Source organism: Scatophagus argus, chromosome 4 (genome assembly GCF_020382885.2).
Source record: "Scatophagus argus isolate fScaArg1 chromosome 4, fScaArg1.pri, whole genome shotgun sequence".
NCBI classification, from domain to species: Eukaryota; Metazoa; Chordata; class Actinopteri; family Scatophagidae; genus Scatophagus; species Scatophagus argus.
The window spans coordinates 11223320-11250406 of NC_058496.1; the positions used below are offsets into that span (position 1 = coordinate 11223320).

A 27087-nucleotide genomic window follows, 5' to 3' on the forward strand; every position below is an offset into this window, starting at 1 on the left:
TGCAATCAGCTACGATGGCGCCACAAAACCGTAACAGCTGTAAATGGCTGTGTTAGTGTTTCTGTTTACTGTTTCACTCTTATCAGGTCAATATTTAATGGCAAGTTGGCATCTTACAGCTGTTACAAATTTTTCATTTATGTTTGACCTTCCTGTACTGCCAAGGATACTCAGAACCTTGGAAGTTTCCTTTTAAACTCGTTGTTCAGGCTTCTTAGGATATTCCTTTGTCTTCATACTTACACATATACCTTGCAGAAACAGGAGTACCTAACCTGCATTCACCTCTCACACCCTTATAGTTTTCTCTTTGACATTAGAGTCAGCAGATAAAGGCATAATTACATGCACTCTTTTCCAGTGTGAACAAAACAAAACAAAAAAAGTCATAAAGGGATGAATACATTTTTTATGTAGTGTGAATGAAAACCACTTGCAGTATTGTTATCGCTTCAATAATTAAATCCACAAAGAGGAAATTCAATTTTCTGTATCAATCGTGAAAACTTTATTGATTAGAAATCAGTATTTTGGATATTTTGCAGGTGATTTGAAAAAGGTTCCAGTATGCTCATTACTACATGGATGCTAACAATGGAATACAAGGTGCTGCAACAGCGGCACAATATTATCAGCAGATATCTGTATAAAAACATCATACAGATGACCACCATGCTCTTGCTGACCAAAGTCCCACTGGGACGAGCCTCCTCCAGGCAGTACTGTCCGTCTCAGCACTGTTAGGCCTGTGAGTCCAGTGCTCCTACTCCTACCCCCCCAACATGAGGTGTAGTGGCCCTGTGCTGACAGTAGGGCTGGGATGAGGAAGGGCACTGTGTCATTATTTGGAATAAGGAGGGCTGTGGGCTTGGTGGTTGCTCCTCTGTTCTTATGCCCTCATTCTTCCTTGCAGACTCAGTCTTTCTTGGTCCTCTTGGCCTTGGCTATGTTTTCCTGGCGTTTCTGCTTTTTCTTCTGTTCTCGATCACGTGCCTCGATCATCTTGGCCAGTTTCCAGGACAGCAATGCACTGGCAATGAAGAGAGGTGTGAGAGCCAGTATGACAGTGGTGAGGAAACCGTAGGGGTCTTTGGCAGCCCACTCCACCACATACTCTGCCCATGCCCGAACGTCAATCATCCTGTTCAGCTACGATGAGGCTTAATCAAACCTGGGAAAGGATACCAGGAGAAAAAGCAAATGAATAGCCATAGCAGTGTGATATGTAAATAAAACAATTACAGCAATAACCAAAGGACATTCAGACGATAATGATATCAGGAGTGGGTGTTATGTTATCTACTTTAACAGTGTATACAATTTCTTAACTACCCTGTCATACCATGTACAGTAATTCCTACTAAACCAATTGAGAAAGTGTTTAGAGGTAAAACAACCAGACTAGTGAGGAAACAATAAATCTACAGTAAAAAATAACTTCCAACCACGTTCATAAGTCACTGTTTCAGTTCTTTATTAAAGGAAAAATACCAAATATTTGCTGGTTCAAGCTATTCAAATATGAAATTGGTCTTTTGAACTGAACTGTTGCCTTTCATACCTCTCTCTCTCTCTCTTCCCATGTTTCCTGTCTACCTCTTTACCCACCCATCTAATAGAGGCAAAAATGACAAAAAAAAATAATGTCAAGAGAAAATCCCTTTTTGATATACAGCAATCCTCATTTAATAAAATCTGACAATTACCAATTTGATATCATCATATGTTCAATCCAAAATGACAGGCTATTCATCAGGATTTTACTGTTGAGTACTTTATTAGTTTATAAGCAGTCAGATAATGCTCATTACAGTGGGATGCATGGTCGGTGGGAATTAAAAAATAGTAAGTGAAAACAGTAAAAGTTGTTTTTGAGTTTTTCGGGTCATAAGAAACTGCATCAAAAGCAACTGACTCATTCAAGAACTAATAAAGCATCACAGGCAAATAACAAAATATATTCAAAACCTTTAAGAGAGCATTAGGAGCTCATTCTGAGTTGGGCCTCTCAAGTGTTTTGGACTCCCTCTCGAAAACCACCTGACTTGTAAACAAACGTTAGCTTCTCTGTACAATATTGTTAAAATCGACACTGCAATAACAGATGATAGGTTAAAAGCCAAGTGATTACAGACACACGGAAATGACAACGGTCCTTGTAAATAGCTGGAACGGTAACTGCTCAATTCCAAGTTAACTAAGATCAGCACAGATCGCTTACATCGACGTCACATTTTGCAGCATGTTTTCAAGCCATAATCCATCGCTGTTACAATGGTACCCAGGGATATGACAAATCAAGTCTCGGTATATTCTTACCAAGAAATTTAACGGAAGTCAATGTTGCTTGCTCTGCTTTCTTTACAGTCACTGGCAAACAAACAGCCCACTTAAGGAACCTCTAATGACGACCCGGCTAACTAGCAACAACGCGAGACGCCGATAACTGTGATTTGTTAGATGGATTCAGAGATAAAAACTGTTACCAACCTTTAACATACACACGCACAAGCTAACTAAACGATTTTATTTAGCAATAGGATTAAATTTGGATTTCTGAGATTTGAATGAAAGATTTATATTCTACTGACGTTAGCAACGCTAGCTAACCCGCCCATCCATAACGGCCTAAATTTAAGTAGCAAGAACACAGAGTCTCGGCTAAACGGCGCAATAACAATACACAGGAGTGCGCCGAAACAACGAATGACTATTTTCATATTAGTTGGTGAGAGCAAAAACGAAGTAAACTCACTAAAGTGTAGCGAATTCGTTTGTATCCCACGAAGTACCAGCTCCTCCCTGCTCTAGGAAGTGAAACTGGGCGGTCACTACTTAGTGGTTGGTACTGGCTGTCTAGTGTTGTGACGCGTTCCCCAACACGTGGGAAATGTAGTCTTCTGGCCTCAGAAACCGGATGTATGGAATAACCACCAAAATACAGGACAGAGTCCTCCTGCATGAAAAGCAGTGGAATGTAAAGTCCCCTCCTTTGTTGACTTTGGAACTACTTGTGCCTTTTTATTGATTATGGTTGCTTAACTTAACTTCTTTCTTGTAAATATGAAAACTTAAATTAATACAATGCTTTGGCTGTTAGATTATGGCTGATAATTTGTATAACTGTATGGTGGTAGTACAGATATTTACTATGATAATTTAGTGTCCTTATGAAGTATAATGCTGATTAATAGCTGGACATTAAAATTCTTGAGTAATGTTTGTTTTTCAAGAACTTCCAGTAGTTTTAAATTAAGAAACAGACATGCAGAGTGTAAGTGAAAACAGGAGTAAAAGAATAAAAGAAATTTAGAATAGTAACAACACCATTTTTGTTGTTATTTATTATTCAGGAACATGGACATGTGACATAATGTAATTTGAAAAAGCTTTGTAAAGGTGAATCATCCCCTGAATTACTCTGAAGATAACACCTTTGAGATTCTTTAATTTGTATAGACTTTTTCAGTGAATTTCAGTTCAAGTAATTCAAATGTTTGTGAGTACTGAATGTGTATGACATATTACAATAAAGGTATTGATGATAGCAGTAGAAGAGCAGACCTGTGACCAGACAGATTTTTAATAAAAGTTATGGCCCTATCTTATCTGTGGATATACAGAAAGAATACAAATGTGTGTTCCATTAATAGCCTCTGCTGTAAAAGAGTTTCTGCTGGATAATGATTAAAGTAAAATAATGAAAAGAGATTAACTATACAAAACTCTTGAAAAACAGAAAAGTCCACTTTGTTCCTATACAATTGGTTGATAGCTAGCTGGTTCTGAAATTCAGATTATGTGTAGAAGTCAGAGTAAAGCAAACAATAAGGCAATAACTGGTAAAGAAAAAAACGAAAAGAAAAAAAGCAAAAGGCTCCAAACAGCCCTCTGAGAAAGATGACTAACATAACAAAGGAGGACCTGCTGGCTTTGTGAACTTCCTGTGGGGAAGTATTGAAACCAAATCAGGTTAGACCACATCTGCTCTGTCCATACGGTGTGGATCACTTTCAGAGCAGTTCAAAGGCCAGCCTTTTACTCACAGGGGAAAGGAAAGGGGCAACTGGGAATACAAGCAGACACATTACAAGCACACATTCTGGTTTACCGGCATAGTTTTGGCCAAGTTTTATAGACAGTTTAGAAAAATATCTCCAATCTGGTGGCTTTCGTGTTACGTGCTTATAATTATTAGCTTCTGCTACTTGTCTCACCAGGCGGGGAGAAGTCATGGGGTGGGAAATGAAGCCGCACCCTAAACCCCCGGATGACTATTTTCCTCCTACAGAAGTAGGCCCCCTTTTCATGACACAGCTATTGAACTAACACTATCAGCAGACAGGGAGGAGGACCATAAAATGACTGCACCACAATTTATAGTTAGCCAGCTCCACTAGTGGTGTGTGTCATAATGGTTACAAGAAAAACCACTAGTCTGGCCAGACCTTGAGGAATTTTCAACATCCTTTGATTCTGCTTTTTCTACTGCAAGCTGATAGACTCAACTGCTGCAGTGAGTAAAGAGTAGAGATTATGACTAGACCCACAACTCTCAAAGAAGGTACTTCAGAAACTTTGTGATGAACTTTGGTAAAGTTGTAACACTTGGGAGAGAAAAGGCTGAGAAGAGAATGTAAACATGTCATCAGTATGGATGAAGCTCCAAAAAAACCTGGCTCCTTACCCTTCACCTAATGCAACTTAATGTCACAGTAGAGTCTTTATGTATGATAAATGCCCATATATTTCAAAACATACATCCCTAGTTTGTAACAGGCCTTTTGTTCAAAATTCAAATGTCCTGAAGATATCCCTGAGGACATCATTTTTCTCAGGGATCCAAGCCACTGAAGTTGTTTACAACCCCCTCATGTTAAAAACTCTGAAGAAACCCTTTAAAACTGAAATAAATATTACATGTATGCTTGCAGGGAGACACAGAGAGAAAGAGAGGGATTAAATGTCTACACAGACAACAGCACAGTAAGCAATACCAAACAGCTGACCAAAATGACTGACTATAGAGGACAGGCATGTCCAGCTCTATATCTTTATGTTCCCCCTCCCACGTCCTTTCTGTCTTTGACAGCTGAGAGTCCTTTGGACTGAGAAATCGAAAACAACCATCACGTTGTTATTGAAGAAGCTGGAGCCCGGGGTGGTAGCAGAGGCTGCAAAGGAAAAAAGTCAGTTTTCTTGCCCCCTTTTACCCCTGTGGGAAACTGCGAGACCGCCCCTGGATTAAGTCCCCGCCTTTAAACTCAAATAGAAGGAAACTTCAAAGGCCGTCGGCCGCCGGGGCTCCGCCCTCACGCTCCCGAAAGGCTTCACAAAGGATTTGCCGACGTTCGGGAATTCCGCCTCCAGTTCCTTTTATAGCGCCACTCGTGCGCTGGCAGCGCTCCAGGATCCCGCCCATCCCGGTTACTTTGACAACACAAAGGACTTCACGGAACTCGCAGGATCCGCCTACCTTTCCAAATAAGGGCACTCTCTCCATGTACGGCAAACAATCGGCGCGAGATTACCCTTTTCTCTTCCTTATCCCGTTTATATGATCGGAGAGGAACTGCGCTTCAGGTTGGAAGCGGTGCGATCATGGCCGAGCGAGTCCAGCAGCCCCCAGCCAAGCGGCTCTGCTGCAGGCCCGGCTACAACCCGGCATGCAGACAGGGGCAGCGGGCTGGAGGAGTCCTGTGTGGCGGCGCAGGGTCCGCTCCGGGAGGGTCGGGGAATGGAAAAACGCACAACCCCGAGTCCTTGCTCGACATCGCGGCACGCAGAGTCGCGGAGAAGTGGCCGTTTCAGAGGGTGGAGGAGCGGTTCGAGAGGATCCCGGAACCCGTCCAGCGGAGGATCGTATACTGGTCATTCCCGAGAAGCGAGAAGGAGATCTGTATGTATTCCTCGTTCAACGCCGGAGGAGAGGAAAGTGGAACTAGCGGGGACAATAATGACGAGACCCAGCTGCCTTTCCTACGGGGTGTCACTCTGTTAGAGGGTGGCTGGGTGGACAACGTATTGCAAGTCGGTGAGTGGACTATAACGTTACGATAACACAGGAAACAGCGTATATTAAACAAAACATCTAACTCGCACCGTTTGCCTTTTTTCTATGGAACCATGCCAGACTTTTAAAGGGCTTGTGTTTGCCTTCCCTAGACTTGTGTATTATAAACAATGCAGGGTATTTCCACAGCAGTCTACCCTATAGCTGCGTGAGAATAGGCTATTTTCAGTCAAGCCCGTAATAGTAGCCCACTTCTCCTTGTTTTTGCCCACTGAGCTGCGCGCATTGAATTGCCCAGAGCCATCCCAATTGGAAGCTTAGCACTTTGTTCCTATTTTTATGTCTTTCCAGCTCTCCATGCCCCCACCAATGGGTACGCAGACAAAAGCCCCCTATATCTTTTCACCGCTGGCTAAATAGACGATATTTAGAAAGGGTGGGAGGGACGGCGATTTAAAGCCACAGTGCTTCTATTTTGTTTGCCAAACACCTTTGTGAGACAGAGTGAAGCTTTGCTGCTCCCTTCCCAATATTCAGTTAAAGCCCAGGCTATATGAAGCTGGTAAAGTCAAAGATCCTTTTTATTTCTCTCTGTTGCACGATTTGTGCTAAAGCTCAGAGTAAACAGAGTTGCTTTAGGCTCAGCAACCCCCTGCCTGCCTACTTGCCTGCCTCCCTGCCTGGTTGGCTGCCTTTGCCAGAGCCACAATATTTCACTGCAGTCGTCAGTGCAATAGACTCAGCTGTCAATCCGACTCCCCACCCTTGGAAACGGTTCAGGATTCTAATCCCATTAACCCCCCCCCCAGTTCATCTGAATCTTCATGCATTCTGCAAACAAGATTTTATGCATGATCTTCTTCCTTCTCCCTCCCCTCACCCTCTCTGTCTCTCTCTCTACCTCCCTCTCTCACTTCTTGGCTTACTATCCCTCCAAAGAATCTGTGTGGAGATGGCTTCAGCTCTTGTGGGCTCAGAGAATGTGCAGTGCACAATAGTAGCCATGGAGCAGGCAGACAGGCAGGCAGCTCTCCCTCCCTCTCTGGCCTGTTTACCAGATTCCCCAGCATTAGACTCATTTATGTGCTCACTCTTTTGGGGCTTTAGGAAGCGAAAAACTCAGCACAGGGTATAATAGTGTGGGGCTTCAGCGAGGAGGTGTGTGTGTGTGTGTACGCACGCGCATCCGCGTGCTATGAAAAATAGTAAGAAACAGTGACAAAGAGGGTAACGGGGTCATTTTCTTTAGGCGTGCTTGTGTTTTTGTGTGCGTGTGAAAGAGAGAGAACAGAGTATGTGTGGGGGGTTTGATAAACACAGGGGGGTTGTGCGTGCATCTGTGTGTGCATGTGTGTGTCTTCGTCTGCACGGGCTGTCAGTCTCTTCCTGCATGCTCATAGAGAGTGGAGGATGACAGGCGAGTACACAGCAGGAGGAGGGCATGTTATGCTGATTGCAATTTTTGCCACAGATTTTTTTTTTTTTTAGCTTGGGTAGATAAAGCCAAGGAAGGGAAAATGATAAATAAAAGATGCAATCTACTCCAGGGGACAGGCAGCCACTGGAGAATGAGGGCTTAAAAGCAGGGCAGCATGGGAGGGGGCTGTCAGCCACATCACACAGCACATGTATTGGCCCATCAAACACATACAGTGGGTCTGGCCTGGAAAAAAAAACAGTGCAGGGTGGTTGTGAGGGTGTGTTTGTGTGTGCACACAAGCATGTGTGGCTTTGTGTGGCTTCTTATGTGTGTGCTGTCAGTGGGATGGGATTCAGTGTTGATGATGAAAGACAGTAGAGCAATAGAATAGATGCAGAGGTTATTGTGTAAGGGGGGGGGGCTAATATACTTGAATGGATCTGCTGTCGCCTTATTCCTCTCCTCCCCCTCTCATCTTCTCCTCCACCTCCCTCTCTCCCAAGTGAGCAGCTATAAAACTCTCCATATTTACTCCCCTAAGGCCAACTACCAGCCCCCAGTCTCCTGTGATTATTTATCTTTTTCTCAAAGACATTAATCACATGCTTTTTCCTTTTTTCCTACATCTCCTTCCATATATCAGTGCTGCAGAGAGAATGGATAGGGGGATGGCGTTTAAGGGGAAGAGCAATAGATTGGGTGATATCAAGAAACAGAGGGGAAGCCTAGAGGGAAAAAGTGGGTGGAAATGCAAAAGAGGAAAGAGGCATTGAAATGGTGATTGCAAGAGAAGGGATGTATAAAAGTGAAGAATGAAGAGCAGAGAAGGGGAGAGAGTGAGATGGATGGGTTGGTCTTTCTTCCACACGAGCTCATCTGTTCCAATGCCAGCCTTCGAGATAAATATTCATATATGAATGCAAGTGTTATGTTTCAGTCCACTTCTGTAACAGCGCCATAAACCTCAGCTTCGACCCTCTTGCGCTCTTTCTACCGTCGAATTAGTGATGAATTTCTCGGCCACTGACCAGGTAGTGGAACACATACCTCACCTCAACCTGCATGAAAAGGTTCTGTGTGTAATAATACATCACAAAAACTGCAAATTAATAAAACGAAGTCTTGATTTTCTTTAGTTTGTCAATCAGACTGTGCAGTGCTGCAACTGAGCATCATTTACCGGTACAGAAAACTTCTGGAGCCGCCTGTTCTGATCACAGCATCTGTTCTCTGGCCCCCTTGTGTAATTTAGACTCGGCGGCTCATCATGCTGAAAGGAAGGTTAGCATTATGGTGCCCCGTCCTCTAATTATAGAATTCTAATCCTATGGCTTTAACATGGCATGACAAAGCATGTTTGCACTTCATTACCCTCCTTCCTGCTTTAGTCCTCCGGTCTGGGTCAAGTTCACCCCCACTTCTGTCATTCATTTATGACATGCTCTGCCCTGCTCCTCCTTCCTTTGACCCCTCATCCCTGTATTTCTAACTCCCTCTGTTTGCCTGGAGGGCTTTGTGCCAGGAGGACACCCTTCCAACACACACACACACACACACACACACCACACGTACACCACCACCACTTCACTCTTACTATCCTGTTACCGTAAGCCCCATGTCCCTATGGAGTGACATACTGATGCCGGGCATATGTTGCTCTCTGCAATGTCATTAGCATAAGCTACATGCTACAGTGTTACAGCCTGTTTATCCAGCTCTCCTTGTTAGGCAAATTTTTCACATGAACATGAAGCTACATGTCATTTTTATCATGCTGCTGTCCAAGAGTGATGAGTTGGACCCTTTGTTGAGGCTGTTTTAAAATCAAGCAGAACAGAAAGCAGATATGCATATCTTGTAGCCTATTTTGGTGTATTTTCCATGGTGGTGTTGTTGGACTAGATAGCCTATAATATTTTGCCTTTCCCCTGCCTAAAATATCACTGAATGTCCATAGCAGTCATGCCTGTTTGAGTGTGAATGTCATCCTCCTCTGCTCCACCTATTTTAGAGACAAATTGGTGTGTGTGTTTGGGTGTGTGTGCATATGTGTGTCTGTGTTGTGCTTCTGCATGCTCATAACTCAGGTTAATTTGTTCACGCTCTGGAGAATCTTAATTAGGTTTCTGCGTCATCTACTCTCTCTCTCACTCTCTTTTTATCATGATGTCAATGAAACGGTGAAATAACAACCAGGCTGGTGGTTCCCTGTTTTTTAACCTATTCCTTTTTAGTTACACAGATGGTGAAAATCATAACACAGACTCTCCCAAAGCTTATGTTTAGCTCCTGAAAAGTACACTTTGGGCGAGTGAATAGACGAGCTGCAAATCCATATATTTTTTCATACTGACTTGAAATCATAAGTGTGCATAGCATTCAGGCAGAATCGTGGCTATATCAAACACAGTCTACAGCAATAAATCACACAGATACAGACAACACCCACAAAACAAAGGGGCTGATAAAATAACAAAGGGTATTTGGGCACACTAGTAGGTTATTGTTTCTGTGACAAAGCAGTTAACCAAATGCCAAGGAGAAATCTGTACCTGTTACAAAGGTGGTGTAACACTGAGCATGTTTGTTCAAGAACACACTTGTGCACGTACACACATTTTTGTACCCTGCACTCCTTTTGAACTAAGAATTAAGAGGGCTTTTCACAGGGTTTCTTGAGGACCCACATCAACATTTCAAGCATTTTGTCCACGAAGCGCAGAATTTAAGATGCCAAATGTAAATCTTGCATGAGCATGTTGTCTGCGAGACGCTATCAGGCTAAGTTGGATTTTTGGTGGTTGAGGGCTTATTCTTTTTGTTTGTGTGTGGGCTGTTTTTTTCATGTGGGTGGATCTGGTTTTATTTTCCTGTTAGGTTGGAGAGTTCTTTTTTTTTTCCAATGCCCATCGAGAATGTCCCCACATGCCTGCTACCAAAGACAGAACACTTCCGAATATGCCGTTTGTATGTTTGTGCGACTCAGAACTTAAAGAGGTGCAGACGCAATATGACTCAGGATTTTTGAAAGTGAAACAGTAGGTTAAGGAGAGGTTCTTCTTGAGGAATCTGAGAAAGTAAACCTTAAAGCCAGATCGGATGTCATTTCTGGACCAGGCTCTAAGGTGGGACCATCTAGGGAGCAGTGATCCTGGATCTGGTACCTCAGGTCTACCCCCATCCATGTGACTATCCCTGGGCTTGTATCGTCATGGAAACATGGCTGAGCCTCGAGCTAGAGTAAACAAATGGCTGTCCTGGGGGGAGAGAAAGAGGGGCAGCAACCGCATCCATGTGAAGAGACATCGAGTCTTTAGGGAAAGTGCTCTCTTTCTCCCTGACTGTGTGTATCTGAGAGACTGACTGAAGAGAGGCCTTTGTCCCATTATGTCCACTGAATGGATAGAAGATAGCATGCATTTCAGCTGTCATGTAACGGCAACACGTAAGCTCACTCCCTCTTTGCTTGATTGATATGTATGATATGCTTGTATAGGCAAAAATTGTGCTTTGTATATGTTTTTATGTTCTCACTTGGCATCTTTGTAAATCTGAAATGCGTTTACAAGATAATTACTTTCATTCTACTTATAATAAGTTTCAGAAGAAGTGCAATTTCCCCCTTCGATTACTTACAGAAAGTCAACCCTAGCCAGTTGCAGCCTGGGTGGCCCCCTCCAGGGTTGAACTCATAAAGCAAAGCCTGACAGTGCCTTGCTGTAACCATAGAGTGATAGATGACCACTGGTTCTTTTGCTAGATCTGTCATGTTCCCAGCCCATCAGAAGTTTCCAGAAGGTCCCAATGGTTGTCACATCTTCAACTCCAAACTCTAACCAACCCCATTAGCAGACCCAGATGTGCCTCTAGATATGTTATTCCCACCACAGACCATAACTTCCTCTAGCCAGCCGTGTTCCAGTTTCTGCACCCAGCAATAACGGTCTCCTGCTCCTTGCATTTCCAAGACGTACCATTAGACAGTCCTTCTGCCATCTCAGGCTAGCTCTGTCTGCCTTATTGCCAGTCCTTCCACCTGACTGGAGCCAGCCTTCCTCCCAGTCCCATTCCTGAGCCCAGACATTGCTGTTTCCTCCCTGCCTTTCTCAAATCACCATTCCCCGTTCCAGCCCTAGCCACCATGCGTCTGCCACACTCCCAAGCCTATTACAAAGTTGCCCAACGACCACTTTTCAAAATTACCCAGCACGCTAGTACTGGCTCATTTTCAGAGACGCTCAGTGTACAAGATCAGCGTGCATCGCCCCTGTTGATATAAACCAACTAAAGTAATAAAGTTCCAGTATGAGCTCTCTAATGTCTGCCCCAGTCCCTGTTCCAGCTTGACTTGTCTCCTGTCCCAGACTGTGGCTGCTGGGTGTGCGTCAGCACAGCTCCTCGGCTGGATGACTCTGTCTAGGAATCCAGTGTTCCTTCCACAGAGCTCCTGCCCCTCTCTTCTCTGTGAGCACAGGGAATGGAGCAGAGGGAACAGGCGATAGAAAGGCTACTAAATCCACAACGACAAGGCCCTATTAAAAGCTGTTTTTTTCTATTTCATTTAATGACTTTTATTACCAGCCGCCCTTCTCTCTTCGATTTGGCAATAATAACAACAGGGGAATGCAGCACTCAGCGTTCTCCTATCTGATGCTCCCTTTCACTTTTTTTCTTTTTAATGAATTCCTCTTTGCACCAATGGGCTGCTGAAATAAGCACAAAGCAGTCCAAGACTCTGCTTACTGCAGTGTAAGGTTCAATGTACGAGTATGTATGGTGTCTGTGTCTGTGTGTGTGTGTTTGTGTATGCATGCATTTACTACTTAAGTTTGAGAATATGTATTTAAGACCACACATGCTGTCACTGTTGCCACATAACAGAGCTTGTCTGTCCAGTTTGGTCAACAGCTGTTTCTACCCAGAAGCTAAACAGCTTTGGATCAGCCCAAAGGCTGCAGCAATTTTGTGGGGTGTGTGTGTGAGTGTGCGCACGCGTGCACACACTCACACACATACGTGCTTGATCATGTGTGTGTGTGTATGTGTGTTACCTGCTGTTGTCCAAGATTAAGGGCAATATTTTTGATCCATCCCAGACAAAACTGAAAAGTAAAGAAAGGAATGTGACCTGTAGTGCTTGGTCTACATTAAACTAAGTTTTAACACAGCCTCTGCTTGCTGACAAGAGACCACCAAGGTCACAAAGATGCTTCTGTGTAGTGACAAACTAACCTTGACTCTTGATGTTATTGTAAATGATTGATAGATTGAGAGTGGATTTATTCCTACAGTCCGCTTCCTGGAGGAAACTTTTCTCCACCAAATACACAGGATTGTTGGTAAAGGCAGATTCTTTCAGCCCCCTTTTGTATGTGTGTGTGCATGTGTGTAGGACTTTGTGTTAGTTAATAGTTCAGTGAGTGTGTTTATGGCTGTGTGTCAGGCTGAATAAAGGTGAGACATGGTAATGATAAGAGGTTAGTTGACATTCCCGTCTGTCATCATTCCCACCCTATCCAATTTCAACTCTTGCACACACACACACATAAACACATGCTTTAAGACACACACTTGCCAGCTACGAGGTGCCTTAGAATAAACAATAGCAAAGGATGAGGGTTTACCTGTCGCTGACCCCTATTGCACATACAAACACACATACAGAGGTGTCCACTCATCGACTGGTCCCTCCCCCAGCATTGAGCTGGCCTAATGTTGACCTCCTCACTTGATCCCCCGGGATTTACTTAAGTCAAAGGTCAATCTGGTCAGAATGTCCCCCTAGCAGCCGATTGCGCAGCTTGAAAGACAGGCCCAAGCTCACATTATTGTTTTCCAATAAACAGCACCTTGCTTGATTGAATATGTCTTTTGCATGTTTCAATAAGCAATTTCTCACATGAGAGATCAGTCTGACAAAGGACAAAGTATATGCCCAGTTATTTTGTCCTTTTGTGGAACAATAGTGAATCTGAGCCAGATAGAGAGGGGGACTTTACCCCCTCCACGCTTCTTGCCCGACAGACTCAAGTGCTGTGTGAGCTATGCAGAGGAGGAGGAGGAGGAGGAGGAGGCCCTGAGAGTGTGAGGTACCTCTGGCTGAGCCTGGTCCAATGATGTCGTGGCCATGTGGCATGTGAGACATGCACTCACTGCTCTGTGGTGGAGCTGAATAGAGCTTGAAAGGCTCTCCAGGCATGAGAGACAGCAAGACTGACAAAGAAAGAGAATGAGAGAGATTCAAATGGAAGGAGAGGAAGGCTTTCAACTGACTATGGAATTTTGTTTGCCCTTCTAAATAGTCTTGTGTTGAAGGAGTTCTTTTTTTCGTTCTTGCATGTTTCCTTACTCTGCAACCCAGCGAAGGATAGGCAGTGATAGATAATGGATAGATGGATGGATGGACATTTCCTTGCTTGCCTGTTTGTTTTTTCTGATCTCGTTCCTGCTCTTCATCTTCCTGTCATCTTTTGTTCTTGCTCTTTTACTCCTAATCTCACCATACCTGTGCATATCCTCTTTCTGTTTTGTGCATTCCTTCCCTGTGTTTATAAGCTCTCATGATCTCTTTCTCCCCTTCTCAGTTCTCCAGTTTCATTTCCCAAGCCAGGCAATAGAAACTCATATCTTATTTACACTGCCCCTATCTAGATACAGCATGTTTCCATAGTGTTTCCTGTGTCAAAAATCCCAAAGGAAGGCTAGTCGGCTAGCTAGCTCCTGCTGTATGCGCTTTGCTCAGTGCTAGCAGTCTGTATCCAGACCTTAGAGGCTATCACTGTTTCTACATTTAGAAGCTCTCTGTTTACCAGTGTGTGGAATTAGGAAAGGAACAGGACTTGGCCTATTTGCCATGGTGTCTTTCTCTGAAGTGTTTAAGTGATCCTCACTCTGATGTTTTCCAGGCATTTAAGGCCAACCTGGAATGTTTTAAGCTTTCAGTGCGCTCTGCCCCACAGAAATTCATCTGGTTTCATTACTGAATGAGCTGTTCAATTCATAACCTTGTTTACTTATTCTCTGATCAGGCAGTTCCTTATATAAATCAAAATTTTGATAATTACAGACAAAGACCTAGTATGGTTGCTTTCGTTTAAACAAAATTGGACCTCTGAAAACATTGGTTTCTTTTGTTTGGATAAAGGGGATTTTATTGAAAATCAGGTTTTTATTTCTCATTTTTATAGTGTATTGTCGTTGCAGGGTTTGAATCTGTATGTTGGGGTACATCCTTTGTCGTACACATTTGCTGGGACCTTCTTTTTATCATTTGTGGCTAGTGAAAAAAATTAGAAACATAAATCATGTCTATGCTATGCTGTGCTCATAGTCCATACAGGACTTGAGTGTAGGTGAAGTACAGATCTACTGTAATTGTTACTTTCTACCACCTCGTGTTACTGCCGTCCTGTCTGTCTGCATTCCTGCCCAAAACCTACTGTACTATCTAGCTGTCTGTCTGTCTTGTTGTCTTACTGGATGTTAGCTGGCTAGCTGTCCCTCTTGGGTGGCTACATCACCTCACCTCCTACCCCATGTCGCAGCCAGTGACAGTCCAGCCCAGGGAGACATGGGTAATGGTCCACTCTGATGTACAGCCTGACTCAATTGGACTGGATGGCAGACACACGCCTAAAATAACAAAAGGAGGGGAGAGAAAGAGAAGGGGGTGGAGAGGGAGGAGGGGAGGAGAAGGAGCGAAGCGATCGATAAAGCAGGGACACATCGCCTAATAAAGATTTATTCCTTTTTTTCCCCCTCGCCATCCTCCTTGGCAGGGCAGAGAGGGGGAGGAGAGAATGTGATTAGTGGACTTCTTCTCCCAGGGTGCCTCTGATAGCATGAGCGTGTGCCTGCACAGCAGTATGTATACCCCAATGCGTTGTGTGTATTTTTGCATCTCCTGTGTGTTTATCGCACGTGTCTCTCCCTAGAGCAGAGGGGGTTAAAAACAATCTTGTCGTTTATTCTGCCGGCAGTGGCACTAGCAGCTGCAGCTGTGTCCCTGCCTCTCTCTCTCTCTTCCTGTCAGCTAATATTTAGTTAATCTTTGGTCTGGGACCTACGGGACTGGCCGGAGCTCCTGGTGCCCCATCCATCTCGTACTGATCTATATTCCATGCTGGATCCCTGTGCCATTAACCACCACCGAGGGGAAGAGAGAAGGGGATAGAGAGGCGTAGAGGTAGAACGAAGACGAAAGGGCAGATGGGTGAATGGAGAGCCGTACATAGACAAGAGTGATGGAGAGAAAGTAACAGGGGGAGGGCTGTCTCGTCTCAACACTAAATGAGAGAGAAAGGGAGGAGAAGAAGTGGGCCGGCTGATGCACTGAAATGTCTCCTCCTAATTTTTTGGAAAAGAAGAAATCTGTCAAGGGATGCAATTTTCAGATCTTTTCTTTATTTTTAGAGCACACCACTCCCATTCATTCACTCACTGCCCCCTCCTTTTATTTCTTGTCCTGTTGGGTACTACTACTGTGGATGGGCTTTTATATAGAAGAGCAGGTGGAATTATTTCAATCCAGCTGAAAAGAGAGTAAACAACAGATAGGTAGAGTCTTTTTCACAAGGAGGTGTGAAAGGTTGAGGAGGAAAAAGGTGCGGTAGGTGGAGGAAAAAGGGGGAGAAAAAAAACAGGCATGGGTGTGGGAGTGAGCGATCTGTATACATAGAGTGGGCCACTTCATTGATATGCATTGTGTAGTTATGAGGGAGTCCACCTGTGAAGACTCCAAGTGCTGAGTCACTCACTAACACACAGACTAAATGCTTTTATCCCAGACGCCTGGTCCATCTGAATGGAATATAATAGGCCATAAAGTACTTTGCTAGCAGTGGCTGCTTGCCCCATGGCAAATCCTCGCACCTCGCTCCCCTACTCCAAATCTCATTTCGCCACTTTTATGGAAACAAAGCGTGTATGCCGTCTGCTTTAATTACATCATTTTTTTCCTCCTACTTTAAATGTTTTCTCTTCTTTCCATCCCTCTTTCCTTACTGTTCCTCTTGCGGTGCTTCTCAGACGGCCACAGAGAGCCCTCTCTTCTCATTCAGCCCCTCTGTATACAAAACCTCCTGTATCCCTCCCCCCTTCAGTCATGTATGATCCCTTTTGCTGCTGCTGTGTGTGTGTGTGTGTGTGTGTGTGTGTCTGGGGCACCTGTTTGGGATCTCGGTGTGTGTTTAGGGTCATGCCTGCAGGTCGTGCGTAATGAATAGCAGGGCTGTTGATGAAGCACAACTGGTTGAGACGGAGGTAGCCAGAGAATAGTGCACCAGTGACGGAAGGAGAGGAGGAGGATGGAAGGAGGGAAGAGAGGACTGAGGGAGCAGAAGGACCAGCGAGGGAGGAAGGGAAGAGTGGTTGCAAAGCCAGCGAGCCTTAACCACCTTCTGTCAGTCTGTCTGGTCTCAGCGCTGTTTTCTCTCTCATAGGAATCTAATGGCTTTTCCACTGTCCTCTTTCCAAACCTCCAACACCACCCTCTCTCTCGGCTCTCTTCTTTCTCCCACTCTCTGTTGCTGTGCTATTTTTTTCCTTTCTTACTCCTCTCCATCTCCTCTCACTTTCCATCACTCTGTTAAAATTCTACCCCGAAGTCTCTGTGCTGTCTTCCCCCTGCTACCTCCCCCTCCTTTTCTCTCCCATCCAGCTGCTGGCCAGGGGAACAGCTGACTAAATCTAAAGCTGGGGCCCCTGGCTCTGGCCCTGGCCCCAGCCCCAGCTCTGCCACAGCAGCCTCCTCTCAGCCCCCTCTCCCTCCCTCCTCTGGCCTCTAGCCCTGGCTCCTCTCTCAGCAGCCCCAGCACAGCCCTGGCCCTGCCTCTGAGCCTCGGTTCCAGCTCTGCCTGACTCTCAGCAGTTCCCTCCAACCATCCCCCTCCATCCCACTTCGGAGCTGAAAAGCCTCAAAACCCCTCTTTCTCTCTCTCTGTTTTGCCTATAAGCCTGCCCTCTCTCTTTCGCTTTTTCTGTTTTTTTTTTTTCACTCTGTATTTCTTGCTAATTCACTTGCTTCCCCCTCCTCCCTGCTCTAATGTGCTGTAGCTGGGCCCCTGGTACAGTCCCAACTTATCTGGACTGAGGCCTCATCCAGGCTGGCTGCAGTTCAGTTCTCTGGCTCCTCTACCATCCTCTCTAGCCAGGCATCTTTCGCTCTCTGGCTAGTAACGTTAGTCACTGTAACTCATTGTGGCTCGCTTTACTCCAAGCCACGTTTAGCTTGTACATTTGGTTGTTTCTGGCTCAGCACCTCCTGCAAAGCTCTTTGTTTCCTTTGGTGTCTTTTTGTCTCCTAGACTCTTGCTTCCGTACATCTTTTTAACCTGTGCAGATGGGCTCAGCCCAAGCACAAACACATACGCTTGACACACGAACACGTGCATCATGTGAGAGCGTGAAGCATTTGACACATGATTGGCAGCAGGGGGAGGATGGGGAGAAACAGTAAAAGTGGAAGTGGTCCTTGTCACATCTCCAGGCAAGCTGGGGGCTTGAGTTTGATTTCTGCCCAGGGAAAGGAGCCTCTTTGCCCCCCCCCACCTCTGTGGCTGTCACAGTGAGGCTGCAGGCTTGTGTGATGAGGTGCAGGCCCAGGTTCCACCATCACTCTAAAGGAACAGACCTTGTCAACAGAAGACACCTGTCAATGCTCTTCCTTCTCTTTGACACCCAACTGCAATGAGATGAGCGACAGGAGGGCTGACAGAGTGAAGTCCAGAGTGCACCCCACAGCTACAGTGGGATGCACACACAGACATGTTCCAATTGTATGGAAGTGGGCCAAGGAAGCCCAGGAAGGAAGAAACAGAGTCAGTCTGCACCAGTTGAAGAGACATCAGAATCTTCTGGAACACCTCACAGCTCCTCACAGATTGTTATGCAGCCCACTCCCTGTCTGTCTAATGCCCAATACAGCCTTTGTCATTCTTGCTGTCTTTGTTGTCAATTTTTGTTGTTTTGATTTTGTGTATGTGTGGAGACGAAATTGGGGAGAAAAAGCAGCAAAAGTTTCCTGTCGGAGTCACGTTTTCTCTTGCTGACTGACAGATGCAGGCCGATGAAAGCAAATCACAACGTGCCACAGACTTCAAAGACTCCTGTGTTCCGCCGTTTATTGGCAACAACACATAACAACCTCTCTCCCAATGTGGATTCTTCAAAACGGGGAGGGGGGAAGAAATTCTCGATGAAACAGAGGCAGATGACAAAGATGCTACCATCCAAACAGCTAGAGGGGGTAGAGGGAGGAGGAGGGGTGCTAAATAATCAGACCTAAGCGCTGTAACCGAATCGGACTGCTTTTCAAAAGCATTTTCAATCAAAACGGGCTTTTTGATGCACACTGATTCTGATACCAGGGATGTTTGCGTAGAGAAAAAGTGATGGCTTGAAGTTGTAAAGAGCTCTCTTTGCCTTAGAGCTTTGGTTCCTCACTCTGAGGCTTGTTTTTGGTATGTTTTTGAGTGTGTGTGTGTGTGTGTGTGTGTTTGTGTGAGTGTTCTGTACGACCCAGCGCAACAGTAATTAACTAAGTGTAAAAGCTAAGAAGTAAGCCACTTGGTTCTGCTCTCCTAACCTTACAGACCCCACCCTTTCCCTTTTATTCTTTCTCTTGTCCAGGATAGCAGCCATTGACTGCCACTGACCTAATTTGGGAAAATTTTACTGACCTACTTCATGGGTGAATGCTGACTTGCCCAGGGGAGGGGATTCTCTCTCTCTCTCTCTCTCTCTCTCTCTCTCTCTCTCACACACACACACACACACACACACACACACACTCCTTACACTCCTTATCCTTATGATTAATATACAGACCCTCAACCTCCGTTATGGTTGCTATGGTACTGGACGTAACCCCCCTCACTTGTGTTCCCTCCGTCACCCATCTCTTGAACCCCCTGTCATTGCCTCCTTCAGCATGCTGGCATCCCAAATGAATATAATGAGGATCTCAAAGTACAGACACGTGATAAAGTATAAACAAAGCAGTTGGCTTTTGTTTCATTTGGTCTCAGAGGTGACCTAGTCCTTCACAAGTCTCTGAACAGACATAATCGGTGTAATTGCATACAGATATGGTTATTCTTCTGTCATCTATGAAAATGCTAATTTGAGCTAATTTCATCAAACATTGTAGAGGTGCTTTGAGTGCTGAGACAATCACAGTAATTCTTTTACAAAATTAGATGGATAGAGACTACAGTCTGTGGAGCAATGGTGATCCCGGAGGAGGATTGGCATCTTTAACCCACTTGTATTAAAACGAATTCAGGCATCGTTGCACTCCTCTAGCAGGCTAATTCCCAGTTGACCGGACACATATGATACTCTGGAGGGTTTCGGAAAATGTGTTGTCATAGTTGGCTTAGCTTTGCCCTTTTTAACGTGAGGATGATTAGCAATAAACTTCTCTGCCTGCAGCCTCCCACGAGGACATGGTAGTTGGAAGCAAGTCTAACCTGATTGAGTATTTTGGTCATGCTTTTGTATTATTCTTCACAAGCTTGTGTGCATTTGTGCTTGTGTGTGTTCGAGAAAAGATGAGAGGTATTTTGTACTTTTGTTTCCATATGTGCAGACCTGCCTGCTTCCTTGCATCCTCGCCTCTGTATGCTCACTCTCGTGTGCCCCCACAAATATGACCTATGGATGCAAACACATACATGCACGCTCTCACTGAACAGACGTGTGTTGTGATGGCAACACATACAGATGTCAACAAAAGAGGCCTCAGGGTGAATATGGTGTGCCTCTTGTCCAGGAGGGTACAATCTATCTCAATGTAGCCACGAAAGGCAGCTATTTACATGAAACGAGAGCCGTTTCTGGTAAAGAGGGGTCTCTCTGAAGGTTTTGATGTCAGCTGCCTGCTTTTAGCTTGAGAGTGGAAACCTAAACCATCTAGAGAGGGAGAGAGAGAGAGAGAGAGAGAGGAGCGAGCTGTAAACTTACAGAGAAAGCTCAGTCCCCTCATGTGGTTGCAACTCTTCACCCTGTAAGTCTCTCACCGTTTCCCCTCAACGCACTCTGAGAAGGCCAAGCGTAGAGTGTGATGTTTACAGTCTGCACACACTAAACCTAACCCCCCTTGCTTTATAGCTTATCCTTAAGAGAGTGGTCCTAACGTCAACGTCAATATTTACAGGAATAGCCCGCAGGCAAGAGTATCGACCACCACGATTCTGCAGAGACATATTCAACCTTTCTATTGCCCCCCCCCAACCCTCTCTGCTTTCCCTCGCTTGTCTTCATCCTGGTTATTCCAGTTCTCTGCAGCAGCCTGTCGATCATGGCGCCAGGTGCCTGAGATATTTGTCTTTGGGTTGCCTTTGTTGTGAATTTGTGTGTGTGTGTGTGTGTGTGTGTGTGTATACAAGGTGTGCCCTGCATACGCGTGCGCAGCATCTTCGATGGGGCCGCGGATTTGACAAAGGCTCAACGGCTGTTCAAGAGATGCTGGATGACGCGTGTCAAGTGATATTAAATGTGAGAGTACCTCCCCTCCTCCCTCGTTCACTCCCCCCTTCTGCTCTGCCCATCCCTCCGCCATGGACTGTGTCTGCTGTGGTTAGCGTGAGCTATGACACTTTTCGCTGGGTTTTTTTTTTTCTTTTGGGGGGAAGGCGCCATGCCTGATGTACGAGCCCTCACATCTCTGTGGGTAGAGTGGACACTTTGGCCTACATAAGCTGTGTATACAGTGGCACACACCAGACTTGCCACATTACACACGCTTTGCTCTTTGTAGTTTCGTAATACAGAGAAATCTGTGTTGAGGTGGTTATTGTGTGAGCTGCATGTTTGTCTGTGGCAGTGATAATTCCTTGGTAATTGCTAATTAACGGGTTAGGATTTGTATTACAGTGCTTTTGTTTGGTCTCTGTCTTCAAAGAGCGATGCAGCTGTAAATCCAGGTCACCCTCAGACAGGCCACCCTCTTATGCTCATTGTATTTTGGAAGACAAATATATATCTTTGACTTTGGTATATAAAGTGGTATGTAAAAGGTTAACACATTTTTTGGTGAATGTAACATTTCTCTGTGGTGTCGGTGTGTGTTTTGTGCACCTGTGTGTGTCTGCTTCCATCTGTGTCAGGTAATAATGTAGAAGTATGAGTTGTGGGCCAGTGTGCTCAGTGCTATAATGGGACACTCTGAGCTAGGGGATGTTGGGGGATGTTTGGCAGGGAAAGGTTTACGCCAGGATGCAGCATGCGCTGCTGAACAGAGAACAACGGGTGTGACCTCAGTGACTCCAGGAAGGAAGGGGTTAAGCACGAGCCGTCAGGGCTGCATGGGCTGCGTTACGCAAACTGGCGGCTGGCTGGAGCTGAAAGGGGAAGTGCTGAGCTCAGAGGAACACTGGCTCAGAGCCATCACTCCCTCCTCCCCCCACTGAAACTCCCCCCTTTGCCTCCCCTGGCCCTATTCCCCACCTCCCCGCTACAGCTGAGCGCTCCCCATGCTTCCCACCGCCAGGCGTGGTGATGTGTGTTGTGTGTCTGTGCGCCTGTGCTGGAATGCAGCTTCCCCCTCGGCTGGGGCCTGAGTGAGTGAGTGTGTGTATGTGTGTGGGTGTGTGTGTGTGTGTGTGTGTATGTGTGTGGTGTGTGTGTGCGCACGTGTGTGTGTCTGTCTGGAATGATGCCTCCCCTTGTCTAGTGTGTGACGTCAGTACACACAACGGGTCAGCTTAGGGCTAGGCAACATTCTGTGTGTGTGTGTGTGAGTGTCATGGGAGGGGGGAACAGGGGAGGAGTCAGTTATTGGAGAGAGAAAAAGGAAAGAGGAGGGGCTGTTTGTGAGCAGAAGGAGGTTGACTGCAGGGAGTCACTGAAGCCAGTATGCGTGCATGCATGAAGGCATCATGTGTGTGTCAAAGGGTGGGGCTGTGTGTGTGTGTGTGTGTGTGTGTGGTGGAGTGTGTCGGGTGACTTTCCAAATGGAATGGGAAGGGTAAAGAGTCTAAGGTTATTTCCTGGCATGGATAAGTGAACCTAAAAAACACACACATATTCACACATGTGCGCACACATTCATGCTGTAGTTTTCAGTCCAGTGCTGTTAGTGCCCAGCTATTTTCATATGCAAATGAATTCTCTTCACTTTCAGCCATATTGGTTTCCACAGTACTTGCTTCTTGTTTGTGTGCTGTGCTAGCTTTAGTCTTTATGCTGCATTCTGTTCTGTTTTTACCCTGTTTTGCTTGTGAACTTTGATGTCAAGACGAATTTTTGAAAGCCGTTTTATCAAAAACATTCTTTACAAAAGGATTTATGGGACAAAGTTCAAATTAAGCAAGACAAACGTGTCTGTAATCAGTTCTGACAAGCCCGGCAAATGTCATTTTGACACACTTTCTACATGCAAATTATGCGTGAGGTTTAACAAACAGACTCCACCTCACAATCGCACATTCTGAAATATGGCCATATTCTTTGTTTCTTCTCTTCACAAAGTCTTCTTGACTGACATAGACTCCCCTTCCTCATAGGGAGAAGGACAGTAGCGCTATAATGTCTTGGCTGTATAGGTTTGTCATTAGAAAGATACTCAAACCCTGAAGTAGCAGACAATGGCTTTTCAATGGATCCCATTACCACCATCTATAGTTTGCGTGGCTCTACTGGGACAGCCCTCTGCTGATTACGTGCATTCATTTCCAGCCAGCTGTAATTTCATTCACATTAATGAACCTTGCACACGGATTGGGATAATGTATAGTTAATGTACAGCCGGGAGACGGAATTAGCAGGCTACTGACTTCTCCAGTGACAGATTTGTTGAATAGCTGCTAAAGGGACAGTTCACCGAATACCACACAGGGCTGTGCCGTTCTGAAATTACACCTGTAGTAATTCTACACTTAGGTTTTATTAGTTAACTATGACAAACATTGCCTGCTTTGTTAGAAAATTTTATAGAACCAAAAGCATTTTAAAAAGCTCATGCCTGTTTTTTCTTTATTAGCTTGCAATAGCTACATTAGACAATGCTATCATCTTTTTAATGTTATCAATAACAGTGGCATCTAAAGGAATAATTTGACATATGAAAATATATGTAGTTTTTTCAGGGTTTGATTAGAAGATTGATTCCACTTTTATTTGTACAGTAGGTTCGCTTAGCTTAGCATTAACACTGGAAATGGGGAAGAAGCTAGCTTGGCTCTGTCTTAAGGTAACAAAGTCTACCTGCCAGTATGGAAATAAGGACGTCACTGCTCCCGGACAAGAAATATCCATCTTTTCTATACTTTGTTTTTTGTACAGATTAAGCAAATGAGATATGATGTACTAGAACACCTAGTAGGCAGATCTTATTACCTTTGGGTGGAGTCAGGCTAGCTGTTTCTCCCAGTTCCAGTACTTTTGCTAAACTAAGCTAATCATCTGCTGGCTCCAACTTCACGTTTATTGCATGACATGTGAGTGGTATCAATCTTCATCTAACTCCTAGCAAGTATCTGAAAGTGTATTTCCCAAATGCTCATACTATTCCTATTTAGAAGAATCGTACCTCCGCTAATTCTCCAGTATAAAAGACCCAGTTCCAAATATTTGACCTCCCCAGAATTTCATTTTGCAACCAGGTCTTCCATCTGTTTCAGACGGGAGCTCATTTTCTTCTTTTTGCTTATCCTTTTTTGTCTTGCATCAGTCTTGTCCCTGAACAGAGGCTCCCCTGTCTTTCTGTACTGGTCAGCCTTCTGAAACAACCTCTGGGATCAGTCAGCAGAGCAGCAACACCAGCTCTGCCTGACAGGCCCAATCCAGCAAAATTAGAATCCATTTGGAAAGTGATAGTTAGAAAATTGCAAGTCATTCCTGATGTACCGCATGGCAACTAAGTGGCAGCAGCCCAGTAGTTGACTGTCATTTCAACCGCCAGCTGATGACAACTCCAATCACCCACACAGCCGTCAGTGCACACACACACACACACACACACACATACGGATATTCTTTCCCTCCCATCCCAATGATTAGCATGCAGATTTTGCTGTCAGAATCTCAAGCGGAAGTAAAAGCATTGAAATTCATAGAATATCTCAAAACATTAATTTATGCTCGTTTGTGTCTGTCAGGATAAGCATTCAGACTGTGAGATGGTGGATGTGTATGTTGGCGCACGTGTGCATGTGTGAGGATGTGCGGCTGATGAAAACACAACTGGGGAGGAAGAAGCTTTTTGGTTTATCAGAGGGTTTGAGGCATAAATATGGCCGCTCCTGGAGCTCAGCTGTGTTATTGCAGTCTGCCCCACACCTAGCACACACACACACACACACACACACACACACACACACGCCTGGAGCAAGGTCTCCTGCAGAATAGCATTGATCTCTGTTTATAGTCTCTGTATGGGTGCTTCCTTATAGGACCACACACGCACGCATGTACTCATTGTTACTCACACAGACCTACCGCTCTAAAAGACAGAAAGCTTGTATTTATCTTTGTAGCCTTAGTAAGTGGGCAAGTTCAAGGAGCCGCAGTGAAGGAAATGCTCCTTTATCCGCGGGCGGGGGTGGCGGTAGGAGGTGGGGGTTGCACAGTAATTCTCAACCTTTCCTCAACTTGCTGCAGAACCATACTTTTCTTCAGCTGTGGCTCAGATCTCCTTTCAGTAGGGCCTCTCACTTCAATCAAACCAAACATACTGGATTGTAGTCTAGTAGCCTTTTCTCAGCTAGATCTTAGCAGGCTACCTTTGGTCCACTTAGAGTAGGAGCCCATGGTAAAGCTCCAATTACTGCTGGTGGGCTCTTCTGGATCAGAGAAGCTCCAGTGGGGCAGAGTCAGATTCAGGTGTTGCTCTCTGAATGTCTGCAGCTCAATGGGCAATTTGATTAATGCCCAAGGCCGAAGTGACTCAGCACAAGCGAATGGCCCTTAAATGTCTGTTTGCTTTCTCTGTTCCTCCCTCTTTGCTTTGGTTGACTTGGCCCATTTGTTTTGTCTTATTTCTTGCGCTGAAATTAATGTAATCCAAATCTCACTCTCACCCAAACACAAATTCAATGTGTGCTGTCTGAACTGCATGGTGTCATATTCGATTAAGGTGACAGTCACTCATGAACCAATTTAGCCAATCAACATAATGACCTTCCCACTGCTGGGCCTGAACTTTCTCCAATCGCTTGGGATTTTAATTTGATTGTGGAAATATATGTATGTTGCTCAATTTAATTTACTCCTGTGATTTTGGAACTCAGAGCATTTTTGTGCTTATGCTAGCAAACCTTTGAGGCCTGGTCCTCAATACCCACCGCCTGCTTTCATGAGGGAAGCTAAATCCTGTTTCATAGGGAGCATATAAAGGCGGTATTCTTCCTTCACCGCAGATGTGCATTGAAGGAGTTGCAGGTCTTAGGTTGTGCCTTTCCTCGGTGAAATAAGAGCAGGAGTCCGGTATTTCTGGGGCCCCTTGTTGGTGAATAGACAGAAGTGGTCCTAGCCGGTCAAGAGAGCGCACGCTGGCTTATCGGCACTTGTACAACTTCAAACTAGAGAGAAAGATAGAGCAAAGGGCTATTTGGGGGAATGCTTTGATGTGGGTCCCCCAAAGAGTGTGGGTGGTCTGCAGGCCTTTGTGGGATTTGAACATATATATACATACTCTAATTCTCACTCACTCTTTCACACACTGTTCTCGCTGCCTTCCACAGCTCTGTGGGCCAAGTGTGATTTCACCAGGGCGGTCAGAAGGGGTTTCTAGGGCAACCTCACTGAGGTCTTGTTCTAAAAATGGCCGCCATGGTTACTTTGAAAGCCAACCCTGGCCTCTTGAACATGCACAGAAAAGAGCCCTGAGCACCACTCAGGGAGGGGAGCTGGGTGGACTGGGTGAGGGGGAAACCAGGCTCTTTAATAGCTAGCACATGAGACATTGAAGGTTTCATACCCACCCAACCAGGAGTCATGGGAGGTGTGTGTGTGTGTGTGTGTGTGTACCTAAACAGTAATATCCCTGTACTCAATGCTTGGCTAAATTAAAAGGGCATTTTTGGCGTGAGGGGCAGTTTTTGGTGCCCAGACGATTGGACGGGGAAAGGCGAAACTCATTACCTACCCATCTGTCAGAGAGTGAGAGAGAAAGAGCTGTGGGAATGTGGATGGAGGGAGGGGTGTATGAAAGGGGCTTGGAAGGCAAGAGAGTGAGAGTGTCCATTAAAGCAAAGGGAATCACAACAGACCTTTTTTTAAAAAAAAAAAAAAAAGAAAAAAAACAAGGACAAGTCTTTTATCACTGTTTAGTTTTTCATACTCCATGTGTTTTGAATTTTTAAAAAAGTATCCCTGTTAATTTTCCCTGTGGGGGGGGGGGGAGAAAAACATTTGCAAAAGAAAGTGCAGCTGCTTTTACGACAGTCAGATATATGTGTGTGTGTGTGTGTGTGTGTGTGTGTGTGTGAGTGTTTGTATCAGAGGTTGATTTTTCTTTGAGGTCTCTCAGCCCCACATGTTTTTGATGTTCTCTTTTTCTCTCCCCTCTTTGGACCAGGGGCCACTCTTGAAACATAAGCTTGCATCTCTCTCTCTCTCTCTCTCTCTCTCTCTTTCTCACACACACACACACACACACACACACACACACACAGCAAGTATTAAAAGCCATTGCTCATGTGTGTGTGTTGTT

The 27087-nt window shown here is 45.0% G+C and overlaps 2 protein-coding genes across 5 annotated transcripts in view; one reads left to right on the top strand and one right to left on the bottom strand.

Moving 5' to 3' along the window:
* Positions 1 to 479: 479 nt before the first annotated feature.
* smim15 (small integral membrane protein 15) lies at positions 480 to 2911 on the bottom strand. 4 transcript variants are annotated; one of them, XM_046387687.1, is made up of 3 exons: positions 2756 to 2848; positions 1568 to 1612; positions 480 to 1173 (listed from the first exon to the last, which is right to left on the bottom strand). In XM_046387687.1, the coding sequence occupies exon 3, from the start codon at positions 1138 to 1140 to the stop codon at positions 916 to 918; it is 225 nt and encodes a 74-aa protein (XP_046243643.1). In that variant the 5' UTR covers positions 1141 to 1173; positions 1568 to 1612; positions 2756 to 2848; the 3' UTR covers positions 480 to 915. The 4 variants fall into 4 exon arrangements, with proteins under 4 accessions (XP_046243643.1, XP_046243642.1, XP_046243644.1 ...); XM_046387686.1 differs by lacking the exon at positions 1568 to 1612 and having other exon boundaries at positions 480 to 1171; positions 2756 to 2911; XM_046387688.1 differs by lacking the exons at positions 1568 to 1612; positions 2756 to 2848 and adding an exon at positions 2320 to 2720 and having other exon boundaries at positions 480 to 1171.
* A 2374-nt stretch (positions 2912 to 5285) lies between these two features.
* LOC124058436 (zinc finger SWIM domain-containing protein 6) overlaps positions 5286 to 27087 on the top strand; it is a 41539-nt gene continuing 19737 nt past the window's right edge. Inside the window, exon 1 of the mRNA XM_046387690.1 lies at positions 5286 to 6034. Within this exon, the coding sequence (XP_046243646.1) occupies positions 5602 to 6034 (433 nt within the window). The 5' untranslated portion in view covers positions 5286 to 5601. The remainder of the gene's footprint in view (positions 6035 to 27087) is intronic.

Excerpts from the sequence above, each read along its gene's own strand:
- smim15 (XM_046387686.1), bottom strand. The coding sequence starts at position 1,140 with ATGATTGACGTTCGGGCATGGGCAGAGTATGTGGTGGAGTGGGCTGCC.